This window comes from Stegodyphus dumicola, chromosome 2 (assembly GCF_044657685.1).
Source record: "Stegodyphus dumicola isolate Sdum_Otavi_A_Nest chromosome 2, ASM4465768v1".
Taxonomy (NCBI): domain Eukaryota; kingdom Metazoa; phylum Arthropoda; class Arachnida; order Araneae; family Eresidae; genus Stegodyphus; species Stegodyphus dumicola.
In genome coordinates this window covers 203,001,166-203,021,354 of record NC_140769.1, presented here as the reverse complement: position 1 = coordinate 203,021,354, position 20,189 = coordinate 203,001,166, and the positions used below count along the sequence as shown (strand labels likewise).

General features: G+C 30.6%; 2 protein-coding genes across 5 annotated transcripts in view; one reads left to right on the top strand and one right to left on the bottom strand.

The window, feature by feature from the left end:
- Window positions 1-1,477, bottom strand: part of LOC118185884 (NPC intracellular cholesterol transporter 1-like) — a 149,474-nt gene extending 147,997 nt beyond the window's left edge. For 2 of the 3 annotated variants that reach the window (XM_085811643.1, XM_035355806.2), the window contains exon 1: window positions 1,177-1,476. The gene's annotated coding sequence lies outside the window, so the exon portion shown is untranslated. Of the gene's footprint in view, window positions 1-1,176 lie in introns of all 3 variants that reach the window. The other variant, XM_085811644.1, reaches the window with a different exon arrangement.
- Window positions 1,478-1,632: 155 nt separating this feature from the next.
- LOC118185885 (TAF6-like RNA polymerase II p300/CBP-associated factor-associated factor 65 kDa subunit 6L) lies at window positions 1,633-20,042 on the top strand. Of its 2 annotated transcripts, none has more exons than XM_085811645.1 (2): window positions 1,633-1,904; window positions 16,385-20,042. In XM_085811645.1, exon 2 carries the CDS (start codon window positions 16,386-16,388, stop codon window positions 18,300-18,302), a length of 1,917 nt encoding a protein of 638 aa, XP_085667771.1. In that variant the 5' UTR covers window positions 1,633-1,904; window position 16,385; the 3' UTR covers window positions 18,303-20,042. The 2 variants fall into 2 exon arrangements, with proteins under 2 accessions (XP_085667771.1, XP_035211702.1); XM_035355811.2 differs by lacking the exon at window positions 1,633-1,904 and adding an exon at window positions 2,061-3,203.
- The last annotated feature ends 147 nt before the right edge of the window (window positions 20,043-20,189 follow it).

The following is a 20,189-nucleotide window of genomic DNA, read 5'->3' as shown; positions in this document are numbered from 1 at the left end:
CAAAATGTCGCCAAACTACCTGTTACCATATTCCAAAGATTAGCCCTTTTTCCTGCCATTCAAAATTTACTGCAGCGATTATATCATAATAGGATTTCCATAACATTCAACTATTCAAGTTACCATAAATGAAACAACAACTTGGCGAAAATGAAACAACTTGGCGATAAATAAAACAACTTCATGATAATACAAGAGAGACCCTTCAATCTACTCTCACCATTTAATGATACTTCAAAATTTCAATATTTTATTAAAGAGATATTACTAATTTAATAAACAAATTAAAAATAACAATTTTATGTTTATTATTAACAATATATGCAATTTTTTTCAAAACATGTCATTAACAATAAATAAATATCTTCTCACTTAAAAAAAATTAAAAGTTAATTGAAAAACGACATTCTGTTGGCCATTTGGCTATTATACTATAAAATTCCCACCTATGTTACAACTACAAATAATGAATGGACAAAAAAAGGAAGAATTAAAGTAACGAAAGCTTCAAAACTGAGAAAACTTCATTTGTAGTCTGACATTTATCAGTTCTTTAAATGCTGAAGACATTCATAAACACATGTATAGCCTTTCTTTTAACCATCATATTAATGTGATATAGTTATTAACATCATCTAGGTTCAAAATATGAAAGTGAATTTTGCGATGAAATTATAAAAAATTCAGCGATCTACCCCACTAAATCTATTCAGCATTAATCATAAATCACTATTTATATTACATGATTTAATTTCGATCAAATACTAGTTGTATATAAATATATATATATATATATATTTTTAGAATAACTGTTAAATTCTGATTTTAAATAAATATCTAACAAACAAATAATTTAATGATGACTGATTATAACAAACTTTAGGTAATTCCACACTTAAATTGCAAATTACTATTTAAATCATGCAGAGATTCACTGAAAGACAGAAGTAATACGCAGAAAAATGGAATATTTAAGGTTGATGATAAACGCACTATAAACTCAAACCGATCCCTTACGTTTCATAACGCAAAAAGTAGAACGAATGCTGCAACGATATAGGTAATAAAAGCCTGTTTTAGTAACAATATTATTAAATGCTTCAAGAACTATTTATAAATGATGCACCAAATTTTATCCGTTTAATTATTTTAGAATTAAACTAAAAATTATCTTACCAGAAAACTAATAGCTGATTTTCTCTCAATTCTAAAACAAATTGTTATTAAAATAGTTTCTTAATATGAAAGGAAAGATAAAACTTTGGTATTCTTATTCTGACGTATACGTCAACAGCGGTTCTAAAACAGTCATTTCCACTAATGTTTACTCATTTATCGCATATATTTGCTTTTGAGGATATGTACATATCATTTACATCACTCGCTGTCAGATGACTAAATCTGCTAGAAATTTTTAATTTGTACTGAAGTCTTTTAGCTGAATACACGGTTATTAGAATCATGTGATGGAGGAATATCCAGAAACTGTAGGAAAGGAAAGGAATAACTGAGGCTTCTGTGACAATGATAAGTACTTCACTTTCCTAATTAAATTAGATAGAATGATGCAAATACGTAATAATTACAAAAAAAATATGCTTAAGAAAGAGATCCCTATATTTTGAGTAATAAAAATATCATCTTTAATCTTTTGGACACTAGTGTAATACTGGAATATACGTTATAATTTAAGTTTCTTCGTTAAAGTGGATAGTTTAAAATTTTTAATTTTCTGTCTTATGAAACCGAGTGAAAGTTGACAATCGAACTGTTGATACTAGAAATGGTTTTCTGACCATAACAAATAAAAATTACTAGTTTTTATCTTTCTTGAAACCTTCGTGAAGAAAGGTGATGGATGAAGTGCAACGAAAATAATTGAATTTTTTTCTTAATAAATATCCGTAAGTTTTAAAAATATTTGAAATGTTATTGATAAATATTACAGGATTTATGCCCCTCTTCTTCACTGTGTGACTTTTGCATTCGAAACTACATGAATTACATCATACCTTGTTTTCGAATGATCCTATAATGTTTTCATCTCATTACAACACATTTTCAATATTTAATTATCTTCCAATTAATGTACATAACTATTGAATAGATTTTGAATATTTTTATCATCTTTCAACATCAATAGAACTTAAAATTTACTGCATTTTGAAATCGATCTTTAAAGCACTGCAAACCGACATAAATATGATTTCTCTCAATATTATTTGATTCAGTGTGATCTTAAACATTTCAAAATAAGAATCATATTACGTAAACAGATTAGTTTTGGTAATTGATTTTTACAGCATTTCCCAACATGTGCAGTGATATCATCTTTCCAAGTTAAACATAACAAGTAACATCCTGCACAAATAATCTGTAACAGATATTTATCATTAATTCAAAAGCTCATCATTTAAATATCACAGATTAATAATTTATGTTGCATTTTTATTCAAATTAAAATTTTATTGGTGAAAAGCTAAAAGCTTATTATTTGCTTAAAATTAATCAAAAGCTAGCCATTTCTTCATTAAACCTGTATATCACAGCTACTAAAAATTAAAATCTCATCATGGCTAGACTGGAGATTATGGTACAGTCGCCAAATGTAGCGAAATCGCGCCAAATCTGGTAACCTCTTGGCATCATAAAAATAAATAGGGTTTAAGGTTACAGTTTTATCGGTGTCGTATTTAAGCGAGCTTTTTGAATTTTCGTGATTTAGTACCTTTGATTATGTCATTCTGAACAAGGACTGTGGTGATATCTTATTGTATATTTGTATATAGCTGTACATATGTTTATTTAGCATTTTAGATTTCTGTTTGTATACCTAAATTAATTGTTTTCTGCATCATGTTTCTTTTCCCTTGTGATTTCAAAATTTTTATGACACTACTCCACACGCCTTGCTGTTCATGATCGGATTATTTCTGACCAAGCGATGTATCGATTCCCTTTCTTTCCTACCTGCCTAGCTCCCTTCGGGGATACTACGACCAGACTGTACCACATGATACGCCCTTGCGACATTATTTTATAGAGCCGGACACACTGCACTCTATGCGGTATTCCGGAAATACAGGAACAGTCAGTCAGTCAGTTTCGTCATTTCACTGTGCTTCTTGTGGATTGTGTGAGCAAAATGGCTGGTGTTAAAAGAGTTGAACGTGTGGATTTTACTTATTTGATTCGGTTGCAAGGTAAGGACGAAAGCGTGTGATAGAAGGATGCATGAATTATGGTTTGATTGTGAATATGTACAAATGTCCTAAGTGTAAAAATAGTATGAAATTAGTTTTTAATTTATTGGTTTCATTATTTAGAAAGCAAATTGTTTATTTTTTAATTTCTCCTTTAAGAGCATAAAATATGTAGCTAGCTGTCTTAGAACAAGGTTTATTGTTATTACTTTTTATTTTTATAATGCATGCATGTGATTCAATTATTTGGCTACTAGAAATGAATTTATAGTTTGCTGCAAATAAAATTCATTGCTGTTTTCATTAATCTTAAGTTATAGGCTTAACCAAAATTGGTGCTACTTTGGTAGACAGTTGCACGGATTTTGGTGATTTTTCTTTTGGCGAGTAATACAACTTATGGTAAACCCATTGCTGGATAAGTTATTTATGGTAACCAATACTTTGTTGTCATTGTATTAAAAAAATAGCATTTTATTATGCATAATTTCTGTGTTTTAAATATTATTTATGCCTTCTAAATATTAAAAATCAATTTAATTTTACATTCTTATTTGAAATAAAAATTTTGTTGTTTATAATATTTTATATAATTTTATGTTGTGGGTGATGTAATCAATGGCGTCACCTTACTTAAAAAGTAATTGGTTTTATTAATATCTATAAATTTAATCTAATGTTTTAAACATTATTTATGGCTGTTAAATATTAAAATACAATTAAATTTTGCATTTGTTTTAAAAATTATTTTATTATGAATGATTATTTAAATAATTTTAATTCTATGTGTGATGACCCTGATTGGTTACTGAATATTTGTGCATTACCGCGCCATTTTAAAATTTTATTATTCATCTCTTCGAATTCGTCAGATTTCAAATGGAATGGATATCTCCGTTTCGAAGATGAATGTTGTTATTGGTAATTACCAAGAATTATTCGTATTGGAATAAAAAAATTGCCCTTTGAGACCTTATTTAGCCAACCTCTCTTTCCTAATCAAAGATTTATTTATAAATTGTTAATAGCATCAGAGGAAATTTATTTAAAATTTTTGGAGGAAACCTCGCTAATTGCTTCTTCACTAAAGTGCGAGATATGTGGATAACAGATGAAGATGGTTAAAAGAGCGATTCAATTATGATTTCGATTTTTTTTTTTTGTGGTACTGATCAATAAACAAGAGGTTAAATTACTCAAAAAATGTAAGTACATATTTTTCTTTTATTTTATAATTGTATACTTCAATTTTTGTTAAAAAAATTAATACACTATTTTAAAAAATTGCTGAGATAATTATTGTCACATATATTTTAATGTTAATTATATTTTATATAACGTATTTTAAAGTATTTGAATTTAATAATATTCTAATTCTTTTAAATGTTAGGAGGATGGTTTTTAATTCGATATTCAATTTCAGTAATATTTTAATCTAATTAAACATTGGCACAATGTTTTTATAGCTGTGTTTTTATTCTCTTTTTTGCTATATGAAAGTAATAATAGCCTTACTTTAGTATTTTATACTCATAGTAAATGTATTTATTTACACTTGCCTGCCATCTTAAAAAACGACGTTTTCAACAAAAAATTAATCCATTACTTTTAACGATATTTATTTTTATTTTTTTTTTTTTAAGTTTCGAATACTTTACTATGTGTAAAAACAGCGTTTTTCAAGATGGCTGACGATTGTAAAAATCGCGCCAACGTAAATCGCCAAAAATCCGTGCAACCGTCTACCAAAGTAGCACCCCAAAATTAATCTTCAGTTATGGTAAGATATTGACTTGTATTGGTAAATGTCACTAATCTTTGGATATTATTGACCACAGTTAGTTGTTAGTTTTGAAACAAGTTAGTATATCTGGAATGTATTGCTCCTTTTTGCACTTCATATATATCTTGCCATCATATTTATTACCTATAAATGAATGCTGTTATGATTTTATTAACTTTCAGATATTAACATATTATCAATCATCATTATTGAGTATATTTTATTTATTATGAATACAAAGTCCTCAAATAAGTATCCATAATTCACCAAAGGCCATGTTGTTTTTGATCTCAAATAAAGATTAACCATAGCATCATTTATTATAAACTTTTTATTAAGCAAGAAACATGCTTTATATGTTTTCTGTTCTTAACACTATTGTTTATTTCCATATATCAGTTAACTTCGTTTAGTTGGTATTTATATTAGGATATTTTTTGTTTCAGTGCTATGCTGAACCTAAGTTTTTGATGCATTAATCTTTGTTTGGATGCTCAGTAAAGTCTAGATACCAGCAAAAGGTTCTACAGTATTGCTGTCATTATTATTTGCAGTATCATTAAGATCAGAACAAATATAATGTAGCCCACTAGTCATGTCAGGCAAGCCACATAATGATATATTGGTGAGGCAGCCAGACTTATAGAGATTGTTTTTTAAAAAGTCATACCCAGTTCAGAGATGAAAATTTGCCAAGTTCACAGGTCTGGTTACATTATGAGAAACTGGAGTCCTCAATAAATACTCTGGACTTTTCCTTATCTATTTTTCTAATGAAATTTTGCTGATATACATTGATGTTAGACTTAATAAGTATCCTAGCAGTAGGAAAATCAATGAAAGAATATGATTGGAACAACTTCGGCCAACCAGGTTGTTTTTAATAATGCCACAATGGCTGTTATAAAATAATGCATCGTACATTTTCCAAAAGAAAGTCAAAAATGGCCTGATAGTCATAAATAGAATTTTTAGCTCTCAGAAGAAAGTGCTCTAGTAGTAGCCTGAAAGTTAATAAAGATAGCATTTGGGTTTCATTCTCTTGCTAATTTTGTAAAAAACGCCTAATCTGTACTTTGTAAAAATCACCAAAGAGAATAATGCTTTGAATGTACTCTTAATTGATTCAAAATCATTTGCAACCAATTAAAAATTTGTGCTGATCATCACAAAATTCCTACCAAAATAAAAGTAAAATCTCCTTGCAAGTAACTTTATCAATTAATTTTTGGCATAAATACTTAAACTATATATTTATATAATAAATATTTTTGGTAATTTCTGATTATCTGCACAACTCTGAAAGAAATTCTCCAAGCAACTCAAGATAGCCAAATAGGCAACATTGACAAAATGCATTTACCTGGCAATGCAGGTTTAGTTCAACTGTCTCAAGAGCAACCCTAGTTGGCATTCTGCCAAAACACATAGACTCGTCCAAAAGGGGCGGTATTACTTGCTGGGACGTGAAAGGTCTTCTCTTCTCCGGAGAGAGCTATGCTGGAGGGAAAGAAAGTCCCCACCCTTCCACCCTATTTTGAGAATAATTGGTCCGAATGGCGCATGCGTGTTTGCGCTCATGGTTGTGGATGAGGCGGTCGAACTATATGCATGTGTGTACGGTTTCTACCTTCAGCAAATAAGTGGCATTTTGGATCTTCACATTTTATTGCCATTACTGTTTGTTTTTCGTGCTTTGAGACTGCATTTTTTTTTTTTTTTTTTTTTTCTCTTGTGAGCAATTGTAATAAGAAATTGTAATTGTAGAGTTTGCTTGTAGAGGAAAAAGAAAGTGATGCATTTCTTCAGAAAGGTAGTGCTTGCCCAACCATTAGAAAATGCAAGAATCCACATTCCATGAAGTTTTATGTCATGGATTAAAATTTGTGCAATTCTGTATACACAGAGAGATCTAACTATAGTAGGCACAGTGCTAAATTGTCTGTGATGCTGAGTGCCTGCATTTCGTGTCCAGAGAACCATGGAAAAGAAAAAGAAGTATTTTATCATGGATGTTTCTTGTGTTTTCAGTTTTGTTAATTGTCTGCTGTTAAACAACTCCAAAGCATTGACAATAACAATTTCCGCAGGAATTTAGTTCAGCATAGTTTTAAAAAATTTTGCGTTACTGTTCCAACAATCTGTCAAAAGACAAAAGTTACAGTGTGATAGCTTTTTGCAATTTACTGGTGGACACTTTCTAGACTTAGTACCAACAACATCTTTGAAGAAAAGTGCTGCGAGTAAATGCACAATTTGCTCCAAGAAAAAAAATTTGCTGTGAATGCTGCTATCAATGTGCTGAATGTGATGTTGGATTATGTGTTCAATCATATTTCAGAATATATCATACAAGTACTAACCATTATTTTTTTATTATGCTTTGCATTTTAATTTTGAATATTTGACTGTAAATGGGCCTCTGCTTTTACCTAAATGCATCGCATCATTATGCAGTTAAGTGAAAAGTGGTGGCACTGGCGAGCAAATCGCAGATTTCCTTAGCAGTTAAGGGATTAAGGGTGGGAATAATGAGGAGTATCTTAATTTTTTGCAATTGTAATTTATCACTCTTTTCCATCTGTAAAAAACCAGCAAATTATGCAAAGGCAGTTGAGCTCATATTTTAGTATCACTTTTTCTTTTATATTGCTTTAATTGCTTAAAGATATAGAGAGGAGAAGAAAAATGAAGCTGTCTTCAATAAAGCTTGCAGTGTATTTTATAATTAATACATTGCTATAAGTTGGTAATGACACAGTAAAATGCATATTCAAACAAAATAATTTTTAGAGAAAATCAAGGGATTTCCTCCTTGATTCATTGTTTTTTGCCCAAAAAAATACTTTTATGCATTTAAACTTCAAAGAAAAATATTAAGCTGCAAAGAACAAATTAAATTTATTTTTGATAAATTTTCAACAAGTGCTGTTGTGGAATCCACTGAAAGAATATTAACTGAACAATGTATTAGACATAGTTGAATATATGAGTATATATGCTGTGAAATGTTTCCAAAGGTGCAACCTGAAAATGCTTTTAGTGATTATTTGTTTCAACAATACTATAGTGTTGTTTTTTAGCATAGCTTATGAAGTAAAAGCATAACAGCAATATATCAAAATACTTTACATTCCATTAATCTTCAAATTTATGAATAATACAGTAAAAAGTCCGAAATCGGGACTTGGCAGGACTTCGGTGATTCCAGATTTAGGATTTTTCCGGATATTGGATCATCAGTTTAAATCTAGTGAGATGGAATATAGAAATTATAAAATTAAAGATTTGAAATCATGATTTATGAAATAATGATGTATTTATAATCTAAATGGTATCAAAATTTACAAAAAAAAAAGCTTAATATTTATTTGTTTACCTTATTAAACATTTATTTCAATGTAAGTTTCTTCGTTTTTTGTGTTAATACTTTCTCTTTAATTTTATAGACACATATAATCTCTCATTTAGTTACAGTGTTGAAGTCCTGTAACTGCTGTGTTGAGAATTCCGGCTAGCTTGTCAATCAAAATTTTTTCTTTTTCAGTAACTTCTCTGTTACTTTCTTCACCATCGGTAGCGATATTTTCTAGATCTAGAGCCATACTACAGATTTCGCCATTCATTCATTGACTGATGATTGATAGGCGCTGTTATCAGAATAAAATTTTTTTTTTATATCTTCTTCATTTATTACCATTTCTCCACATTTCTTTACAAAATTCGTTATTTGGAAAATTTCACCTTTGTTTTGCGATATTCAAAAACCTTTTAAATTCACGGCTATCATCTTTAAATTTAGCTATCGTTCACTGTACATATTTGCTATGCATCATGAGCTTGGCTATACTATACTATGACAAATTGTTCCATTAAATTTTATCTTGCTTCTGTCTATATTATGACAAGTTGTTCCATTAAATTTTATCTTGCTTCTATTGCACACTGAGACAAATAAGCCCAAATTGTATTAGTTTAGTTATTTATTATACTTATGTCTTTTTCTTGCACATGCTTAAGGCTTATCAGAGTTCTAAAGGAATAAATAAAGTCCCACATATACTTAAGCCTTATTGAGGGCAGATGCTAGATATCTTACCACCTGATGCAGTCTCTGTGGGTCCTAAATTCTCGACCTGGTGCAGCCATACGAGCCCTGGCACTGGTTCCTGGTTTATGTGAATAACAAATCAGTTATTCTAAATTTAAATAGCCCTAAATGTAATCTTTGGGTCTATGAGTATCATCAAGAAAATCTATTTTTAGCATATGGAAAGAAATTTTTGTTAAATTTTTCTTCGTTTACATTTTTTAGCGCATTTAACTTAAATCTGTATGCAAAGTGTAATGTCAACGTAAAAGGTTACCATACTCCTTTATTATTCAATTGCTAACATTAAAAAAAAAAAAAAAAAAAAAAAATGTTTAGGCACTGCTACATGACTCATTACTCAAGTTGTCATGTGTTGATAAACATGCAGTGATGAAGGGAAAGTATAATAAATAATGATTTGCCAAGTTGGTGTCAGATCAACGATGTATCCATGTGGAATGTTTCGTTTTGAGATGAGCTAGATTATTGATCGTACAAATTTATTCAATAATGATTGTTTCTTCAACAAGCTATTTCATTTAGTGTCGAAATGAAATTAAGAATCGGGACTGTCCAGATGTTTTATTATGTGCAGATTGGGGGATCAAATGCGCATGCGTAAAGCCTAAGCGAAAAACGTTGGTGGTGGTTTTGAGGTCCGGATTTTAGATCATTCCGGATATTGGGCATCTGGATTTCAGACTTTGTACTGTATAATTTTTAAGATCTCATTTAAAAGATCATTTAAGAAAATGTACAATTTTTTCCAAGCAAGTTATAAAGAACTGAAATCTAATTTATTGGGTCATCCAGAAAATTATGTTGCTTTTTTTATGATAAATACAAATGAAGCAATATAAAAATATAAGAAAATTTCATTGAATAGCATAAGCACCATTTTATTCTGTAACTTTTTGCCATATCTCCAGCAGCTGGAAAATTCCTTTTTTAAAAATTCATTAGATTTATTCATAAAGAAGTTTTTGATGTGCTGTTGACAGTCTCCAAAGAAGTGAAATGCATATCATTCAGAGAATTCTGAAATGACCTAATTATGTGAAAATTGGAGAGGACCAGGTCTAGTAAATAAAGACTGTGAACAAAGCTTCTCAACCTTCTGAAATGACCTAATTATGTGAAAACTGGAGAGAACCATGTCTAGTAAATAAAGACTGTGAACAAAGCATTTCAACCGTGGGACTGACCATTGACATGATTGAAGACAATATTTCAAAGATTGGCGAGTTCTGGGTGCTTTTCTTCAACTTCTGCATTTAAAATTCCCATTTAGGGGCAATATATTTTCAAATTATTCATAGTATATAATTCTTCATAGTCCCAAAGAATTACTTTGTTGGGATATAGCCCTCTTTCATTGTTAGTATGGCTGTCCCCATGATTTATTTCTTGTAACATTATTGTATCCATTTCCAGTAACGAGTCATTTCAAAAAAGACAGTCTTTAGTTATTTTAACCCCAGCAGTGAATTACATGGCCAAGCTTGAGCAAGCATATTCTGCTCTTAAAATGTGGGATAGTCATATATCATAAAGCTTTAGTTTTCTTTTGCCGACACTTAATAAACTGATACAGATGATACATCATGAAAAGAACTAAGCATATTTACAATTTTCTTATCATTCTATAACCAAAGAAGCAACAGCGAATCGTGTTCGGTTGTGAAGTACTCCCTTACTATGATATAAACTTGTAGCGCCAGCTAGGCACAAAACAAACTTGAAATATGAATATTACAATATTCTCAGCATACACAGAGAAAAAGCAGTATCTATATTGAAGCTAAGAGAAATAAACTTATGCATGCTATTTTCACACGACTCGTATTATGAGACGGATTTTGTATCCTGTGGAAATCGCTGTGACCGTCCATACACAGAGGGTTAAAAGAAATACTTAACAGTTCTTGTACAAATAAAAAAAAATAATCTCCCAAATTCAAAAATAGAATTTTATTTTGATATATCTACTGGCATAGCAAGACCTTATATTCCCAAGGCATAACAAAAATTGTTTTAATTGCATATGTAATTTAGCTGATCTAGCTATTCGAACAACGTCAAAATTAGTTTGTAGTGTGTGGCCAAATATCAACAAAGATGTCGCGAACTGGCCAACTGTGTATTTCGTGTCAGAAACCTAAAATACACAAACACACTTCAGTCCTTTCACAATCATTTAATGAAACTTCTGTGCAATTTCAACATATTCATATATATCTTATTGGCCCATTTCCACCTTCCAGTAGATTCACATATTGTCTAACTGCTATCGATAGGTTTACAGATGGACAGAAACTATCCCCATCATCAATATTCAAGCTACAACAGTAGCAGAGGCCTTCTATGCAAACTGGATCACCTGGCTTTGGTGTGCCAGCTATTATTTCAATGGATGAAGGACGCCAATTCGAGTCTTGTTTATGTAAGGCTCTAACTAAACTTCTAGCCATACAGTGAATATGCACAACTGCTTATGATCCTCAAAGCAATGGCTTGATTGAGTAATTTCACCATCCTTCAGAATCTTCATTAATGTGTCACGGCACCCTAAAATAGACAGAAGTTCTGTGCTATTTGGGTTGAGAACAGCTCTCATAGAAACCATTGGTTGCACTCCCACTGAACTTGAGTATGAAACTACAACTAAACTCATGGGCGATTTTTTTTTTTTGACACATCAACTATCGAAATTGATCCTGTTGAATACATCAAACAACTTTAAAGTTGCATGCTGCAGCTTAAACCAAAACCAACTGGATCACAATACAGCAAAAGCAGTGTTTATTCACAAAGATTTAAAAACGTGTTCGCATGTATTTGTATGACGTGATGAAGTACAATAGCCACTACAGCCAACATATGATGGCCCTTTAAAAGATCTCAAATGTTGTGGAAAAGTCGTTCAAATTATACATTTATGGAAAAAAATTTTCGGAAACCAGCATTTCTGTTGAGTACCAACATGGATACTTGCTCTCCTGATACTTTGAAACCTATATCAACCCATCACACCAAACCCAGTATTTGTCAAACTCATTTGGGCAGACATGTGCATTTCCCTGATTTTTCTGTAGCATTACAATAATAGTGGAGGGAGAATAGGCAACGAACCACACAGAGATGAGAAAATCGTGTGTGCTGTCCCCACAGGTCACTGTTCTCAAGCTGTTATGATGTGTCAAATGACGTGATCTGACATCGCAGATATAATAATTCATTCCAATTGACTGTACAAGAGACATGACTTCATGACCAGTGTCAAGAAATTTTAGCATTCTGCACTGTGTCTGTCATCAAAGGCCTCATGATTTCAGGAAGACTGACGAACCAATGATCTTGTGTTTCCTCTGATATCATTCTAGATATAATGAATCAGAGAATGTAAAATACAACTGAAAAATTAAGGAAAAGATCTGTCTGCAGATGTATTCCACCACAGTGTTCCGGTGGAAACACCACAGATTGTTTCCACCGGAACAACACTATAGAAAACACTGGAGCTTTCGACTAGAGAGACTCTCCATTAGCAAGATCCTCACATAATGAGGACAGTAATCTTACCTGCATTAATTGTGCTAAGTTTCCCATGCTGTCAGATGTTGTAATAGAGCTTCTCATAATTTATAATAAGTATGTACTGAGTTAAAAAAAATGTAGTAAGTTTTATGCAGCCTCAACAAATGTACTAATAACTTACATGCAGACATCAACACAACCTGTTGCCGGTTACCATATATATATGCAATATACATAGTGTAGTAAGAGGTCAAAATGTAAATTTAGTTCCAAACTATATAACTGAATATTTAGTCGGTTTAATATTTCCTGAACAGTACATCATGAATTTTCAGTGATACTTCTTTTAATAAACCTTCATTTACAGAGGATGGGCATCTTGAATGGAAATCAGCTTCAGGACTGAAATATTTATGCTTCAACTTCTCAGAATCACCTTTGAACTGTTTCATCAGAAACAGCACTTTTTCCACACATAGTACACATTTTACAAGCAGTTTGACTAGTATTTTTTCCTTTTTAAAAATAAAAATGCATAATGTGAGGAAAATGAACTTTTAGGTTCTGCATTTGTAACGGTCTTGAAGCAAAAATTATGCAGTACATGCTAGAATTATGCAACATGAGCAGAAAAGACCATACATCTGCTTCAATCAAGGTCATTCCTTAACAGCAGTAATAAAATAGTTAGAAGAAAATGCTTTTTGATTTGAAAAACCCCAGAACCTTTCAGATGACCCTATAGAAACTGAAGGAAGTAATTTAATGGATACAATTTTATGTATGAGGTGTGACACAAAAAGAAAAACGAGACTGTTCAATAAATCATTGTACTCACAGAATCAGTTCTTGGTGACATTATCACCTTCAAAGTAGTCCCCTTCAGCATTCACACACTTCTTCATTAGGTGCTGCCATTGCTGGTAACAGTTCTGGAACGAGGTTTTTGGAAGGCCTTTCAGGAGATTCTGTGTTTTTGCCTGAACCTCTTCCACTAAGGTAAAATGGTTTTCCTTTAAGCAAGATTTAACTTTAGGAAATAAAAAAAAGTGCCAAATCAGGTTAATAAGGGGGATGCCCCATCACAGTAATGTTTTTGCTGGTAATAAACTGTTTGACAGATACGGCTGTGTGAGCAGGTGCATTGTCCTGGTGCAACAGCCATCCATCACTCCACAACTGGGGCCTTTTTACCTAATTTTTTCACGAAATCTTTTTAGTACTTCAATTTAGTAGTGTTGATTAACAGTCTGACCACTGGGAACCCACTCAATCATTACAATTCCATTAATGTCGAAGAAGACAATTAACATTGCCTTGAATTTTGATTTTGAAATATGTGCTTTGTCTCTTGCCCCTGAAAACCGCTTATTTGATTCAAATACTCATGCACAAGAGAAGGTTTCATCTCCATAAGCCTAAGTTAACATTTGAAATGTTTCCGTGACTGATTTCATAAGTTTCACAAGAAACTTGATGTTGATTCGCTGTTCGGTTTTTTACACAAGACATTTTTTCCATCAGAATGCAGTTGCACATGTTCACTCAAAGATGCAGTACTCCCAACTGGTGCATTCAGTTAAGTCAAAACTGGCCCCATGGATAGAGGAGGTGTGGGGAATGATGTCACCAAAAAAGCTATTGCCAATGCCCCTTCTTTTCACTTAGTTGCGTTTTTTTGTGTCACACCTTGTATATACTGAAGTTTAATCTAATGTCAGAATTTCTGTTTTCATATCAAACAATTTATTTACAGCCATATGAGTCTGGACAGAATTAAGTCTTTTAATGTTAAATATCACAAAATTTCAATGCAGAAAATTCTGTTATTACTGGAATTATCCATAAATAATGCCAAAAAGCTAAAAATTATCATTACATAATGTGTAGATCTTATTCACACAAGCTGGGATCAGTGATGTAGGTAGAGCTTTTACCATCTGGGGCAGTCCTTGAATTTGCCACAACTCTTGTTATACAAACAAATAACTAAAAAATGTGAAAATGACATGCAGGGCAATAACTTAAAGCTCTATTTATTTTTGAAGAAAAACTTTAATTTCAGCATTATAAAATTATATTATCATTTTGTTTGTTTTTGTTAGCAAGATCATCGATGGCATTGTATAGGTCTATGTGATTACTCCAGTTGGCTGTTATGCAGCTGTAGAGAAAGGTATCTTAAATATAGACTAAACATTTGTAGTTCTTAAATACATCTCAAATGATTTTTATTTCAAAAACTGTTCTTAGAGTTAACAGTATTTACAGCAGTTGTGAGAAAAGTTCGCTGTGGGACAGGATGATTATGAAATAATTTTCCCTGTTTGAAGGCACTTACAGCTAAAACTAATGAGCGAAAGGAAACTAAATTTCATATTCAGACTGTAGAGGGCATGAGGAGATAAATAAATTAAAAAAAAAAAAAAATCACCAAACATTACCATTACTATTAAAATTTTTTAAAAAAATTCTTTGCAGAATTCATCTCCCAATGCCTTCCAGGATGTGTACATGAAATTTGATTTCATTCCATTACTTAGTTTTGGCTGAAGATGCCTTCAAACAGAGAAAGTTATTTTATAACCACTCTGTATTAAAATATTTGAAACTTTGTTTTGGAGATTGTATTTTAGAATAAACTGCAAAAATTTAAAAGCACCACCCTTCTACATTTCTATTTCGTTTTCCTTATTTAGTGTCACCATGATCATAATTTAGATGATATTCGTAATTTTCATTGAAAAGTTTCAGCAGAATAAAATTATTAAAAGAGTATGCAGTTGTGGAAGGTTTAGTGATAATTTCTTTAAATGCATTACTTGGAGTAAAAAGTATCTTTCTTTTCAATTTATTTCGATGTGGCAGTTCAGAAAATCATTGTTCTTGTGTATGTTGATTAGCTAAGTAAAGGATGGTCTGTATTTTTGAACTTCTGAGGAAATGATTGGTGCATATTTGACAACAAGGAAGCTAATTTTCATGGTTGATGGGGTTTAATAATCAAACATGATTTTTTACTTCCATATAGTTAAAGCTTATGAAATGTGCTGTCTTTTATGTCTGAAATACTGTTTTATTCTTTTAATCTTGCTTAATTTTAATGTAGGCATTTGATGTTCAAGTTGACAAAAAAAATTATTTTATTATTATTAATTTTACACCAGAAGTTTATTTCATTCATTTGGTTTTTCTACCATGAATTGCATTTTTTATATGCTCATCTATCTGGAATTTTTCCAGATTGTCAAGCTTTATGTATGTCAAGCTTTAGTTTAGTTATTTTAGTAATCTAAGAACTAAAATAAAATGACACACTTTATGAAATTTCTGTTAAAAATATTTTGAAAAAAATTCTATAACATAAAAAAATCCAAAAATTGCTGAAAGTTATTTTGAAAAATCTAGAAGATAAAAATACATAAGAGAAAAGAAAGTTTGAGTAAATACAGTATATTTAATTTTACTGCCATACAAACTGTTAAAATTTAAAAATAAGGAACATATTACTATGGTTTTTCTCATTTATGTATTAAATATTGAGGCCTTTTAATGTAGTGAGTAAATTTTTAGGTTTTCAGTTTATTAATGTTTGTATTTAATTTATATCAATTTAGTTACTTTTATTTTTGTGTATTTGCTGACATTATTTTTATGGGTGATACATTTGTAATTTGAAAGCATTTACAATGTGTAGTATTTTTTTTATTATCTATATTAATTTATATTATACTTTCATTTCATTTTATTGAATTTGTTCTCTTTCAGAATGGAAACTACTGAGGTGGTAAATGCTTCTATAGAAGAAACAGATAAAGAAGCTGTAATAGAAGAAATAGAGAAGGAATCTATAATAAAAGAAAGAGATAAGGAAGCTGTAATAGAAGAAACAGATAAGGAACTTGTAATAGAAGAAATAGATAAGAAAGCTAAATTAGAAGAAGCAGATAAGGAAGTTAAAATAGAAGAAACAGATAAGAAGGCTATAATAGCATATGTTCAGCTGCCAGAGAAAATCATTAACTCATGTGCAGCAAAATTAGAAGATGATGAGTTACATAGTGGTGTTGCTGAAGTTTTGTTGGAAGATACAAATTATGCATTACGAGATGTAGCTACGTCAGCAATCCAGTTTATGAGACATGGTCGTAGACATAAACTTCTTGCTTCAGATTTTAAAAAAGCTTTCTCTATTACGAGCCCAGATTTGATATATAGTGACGGTTTTTATGACTTTGCAAGCAATATTATAGATCTGAAAATATTTGCAGAAGAGATTGAGGAATTTAAAGAAAAGGAACCACCAGTATACTATCATGGTAAATGGTTAAACATGTGTGGTTCTAAAGAAACTACAATTTCTTTGGATCTTAGAAATTATTTTGACTTGATTGTGAAGGCTATTTTAGATAATGATGATGAAATAAGTTCTTTTGCAATAAGTGACTTAAAAAATAATCCCAATATATTGCCACTAGTTCCATATTTTATGCATTTTCTGACCACAGGAATTAGAAAAATGGGTGATGATATTTTACTATTGCCGAAATTTATGAAAGTTACAAATTCCCTTCTGAAAAATCCTGCCTTATACCTTTTTCATGAATCATTTTTAGACAACCTTCTTACCTCTGTACTTAGTTGCATTACTAGGCCTCTAGCTACATCTCTTGGCTTCAATAATCACTTTGTAATTCAAGATATGACTGCTTGTTTTCTGTCCAATATACTGAAGCAAGATATTGGTAAGTCTAAGAACAAACTCTACTTTAAGGTAATTTCAAAATTAGAAAGCATATTAAGGGATATTAATGAACCTTTTTACTCTCACTATGGTGCTATTGTGGCTCTTATTTCTTTGGGTATTTATTCAATAGCAAAAACTTTACCCGCATATTTTTTATCATACTGCAAACATTTAAGCAATGGATTAGCATCGTCTGAAAAGCACGTAAGGCATGATGCTTATATGGTGCATGGACAGTTACTTTTAGCATGTAAATTATTAATCAGACATTGCCTAGCAAATGATTATAAGTTACCTGCCTGTGTAACTGAAGTTAGTGATCCATTAGCTAAAACTGTATACATAAAAGAAAGTGTTGAACTAAAGGAAGGTGGTGATATTGTTTTACCATATTCTTTGTTTATGGCTTTTATTGAGTATTTTGGTGATTCTTTAGCTGCTTGTCTAACAGTTATACAAGTTAAAAACACTTCAAAATCTTCTTTGAGATTATTTAATAATAATATTTTTCTGGTAAATGAAATGGAACATGTAAAGCAGATTCAAGAACATACTTTTGAAAAAGAAAAAATTAATAATAATGCTAAAACATCTTATGCTACAAAATCGCAGATTTCAACAGACACTGATCCTCAAGAAAGCCTTGGTGTGGTTCAAGTTTCTGCTACAAAAGTAAAAATAATTAAAAAAAAGAGAAGTGACAAAGTTTCGTCTTTCAGAGGAAACCCTGTTGTTAGGCGTAAACCATACATAGTATTAAATTATGGAACTGCAAGACCTCCTGAGTGTTTGAAGCAGAAACAACTTTCAACAGTACCAGTTTTAAAAACATATTTCAACAAAAAATTTCAAATCATTGGTAAAAAGAGAAACTGTGCATCTACAAACAGAAAAACTGCATATTTAGAACACTTTGGAAATTTACAAATTATTTTATAGTTTAATGAAAAAAATTATGCCATTGCTCATCATTTAAATTATTATACTGGTACTTTTCCATTAGTTATATCCCTGATAAAGGAGCAAAAATATTATTCCTGATTTTTTTTTATTTATTTTGTTTTGTTTTTCATTGCTATACATATTATTGCTGCTGGGTAATGTTAAGATTTATTTGTTTACATGCATGGAAAAAATAATATAAAAATATTTGTTTATTTTACTATAGTCTGTACATTATTAATTATGTCATATTTATGTATTAGTGCATATTTCATATTTTAAATTTAACTTTACCTGTTTCAGATTAAATTAAATTTATTTATTAAAAATTTAACTATCTTTATAGTATTATGTTTGCTAAGTAAATTATCAGATTTAATCAATTTAACTGAGCTTCGTTTGATAACTTGAGTTATTACATCTGAAAAAGGGAGTCATTTGACAGGTTTCTTTTCAACTTGCAAATATTAATAGCAAAAATTTTTCAGGATGTATAACTAATGGGAAATTTGCCATTATGTTTTTATATAGACAAAAAGTGTTAATTTCTGTAATTTTTATTCCTAATTATTTTTTCAACTATAATATTTTATCCTTTTTAGCATATTTTAATGTAAATTTAAACTTATGTTGAAAATGGTTAAAATGCTTAAGTAGGTATTTCATTCTTTTCTTAAAAGTTTTTTATGTTTACAATATTAACTTAATATGTAAATTAAACCGAAATTTTACCTGAGTTTTGAAGTTTAAAATATCCTTAGTAGAATTTTTCTTAATTTTTTCGAGTATTTCATTATGTTACATTACATTGCCATGCATTTGTCATCCATTTGCTCTGGCAGGTTCTGCCAGCCTACAAAACATTGAACTACTGTGCACCAATGACTGTCATCCAATAGGTTATCATTGATCACAGTCTTCAATGTCTTTTGGTTTAATTTTGTTTTAATGATCTACCTAAATTTACTGAACTGCCACAAACTGGGGAATTATAGATCGTCCTGCCCCCAACACAGTGATCAGCATTCTCTAGGTTATCAATGTGCAAATTTTCTTGAGGGACAAAGTGTGGTTAATTTTGTTTTAAAAATCTATCAAAATTTACAGCATCATCAAAATTTACAACTTCACTCTGATGACAAGTTGGACACTAATGACAATCAACCCATATGTCATTGTGACCAACTACTTTGATGAGCAGTGCTGTCTCTACTTTAATGTTATTTTAACAATCCATCTAAACTTATTCCACTGCTGCCTAACGGTAATCTGTGAGTTAACTGCCACTGGCCACCAACTTTGTAGGTCATTCAGTATAATTTCATTTTAATGATATGTCTAAATTTACTGCATTATTTCACAATGATGACCCTTTGATAATTAACCCTTTAACTGTCAAGTTATTTTGATGATTTGGGTACACAAATTGTCAAATTTTTTTATTGGAAAAACCAAATGTAGCCGAAATAAACATCTCCCGATATATATTCGGGTATGACAATACGAAGCACTTAAAAAAAAAAAATTACCCCGAGAAATACTCGGGCGTGACATTTTCGAACACATCTCGGGCATGACAGTTAAAAGGTTAATAAAGATCAATGGTTTTGTTTGTCCTTTTTATTTTAATGACCTATTTAGTAGGTATTGTTTCAGATATATTGAATTTATAATGTGTCCAAAGTACTTGCAATGTGATTTTAATTAATAAAACATATTTTAATGTAATGATTTATATATCTGGTAAAACGTTGTTAATTCCTTATTAGAATAAGGTTTTTTACATAAGTTTACTTTTGATTATATCTAGATCCATTGTCGCGTAGATGAAGTGATCGTAGAAATGAAGAGGCTAGTACGTAACTCTTTATTGTTCGAACTGAA

Bases quoted from the DNA above. Each gene is read 5' to 3' on its own strand.
- LOC118185885 (XM_085811645.1), top strand. From the start codon at position 16,386: ATGGAAACTACTGAGGTGGTAAATGCTTCTATAGAAGAAACAGATAAA.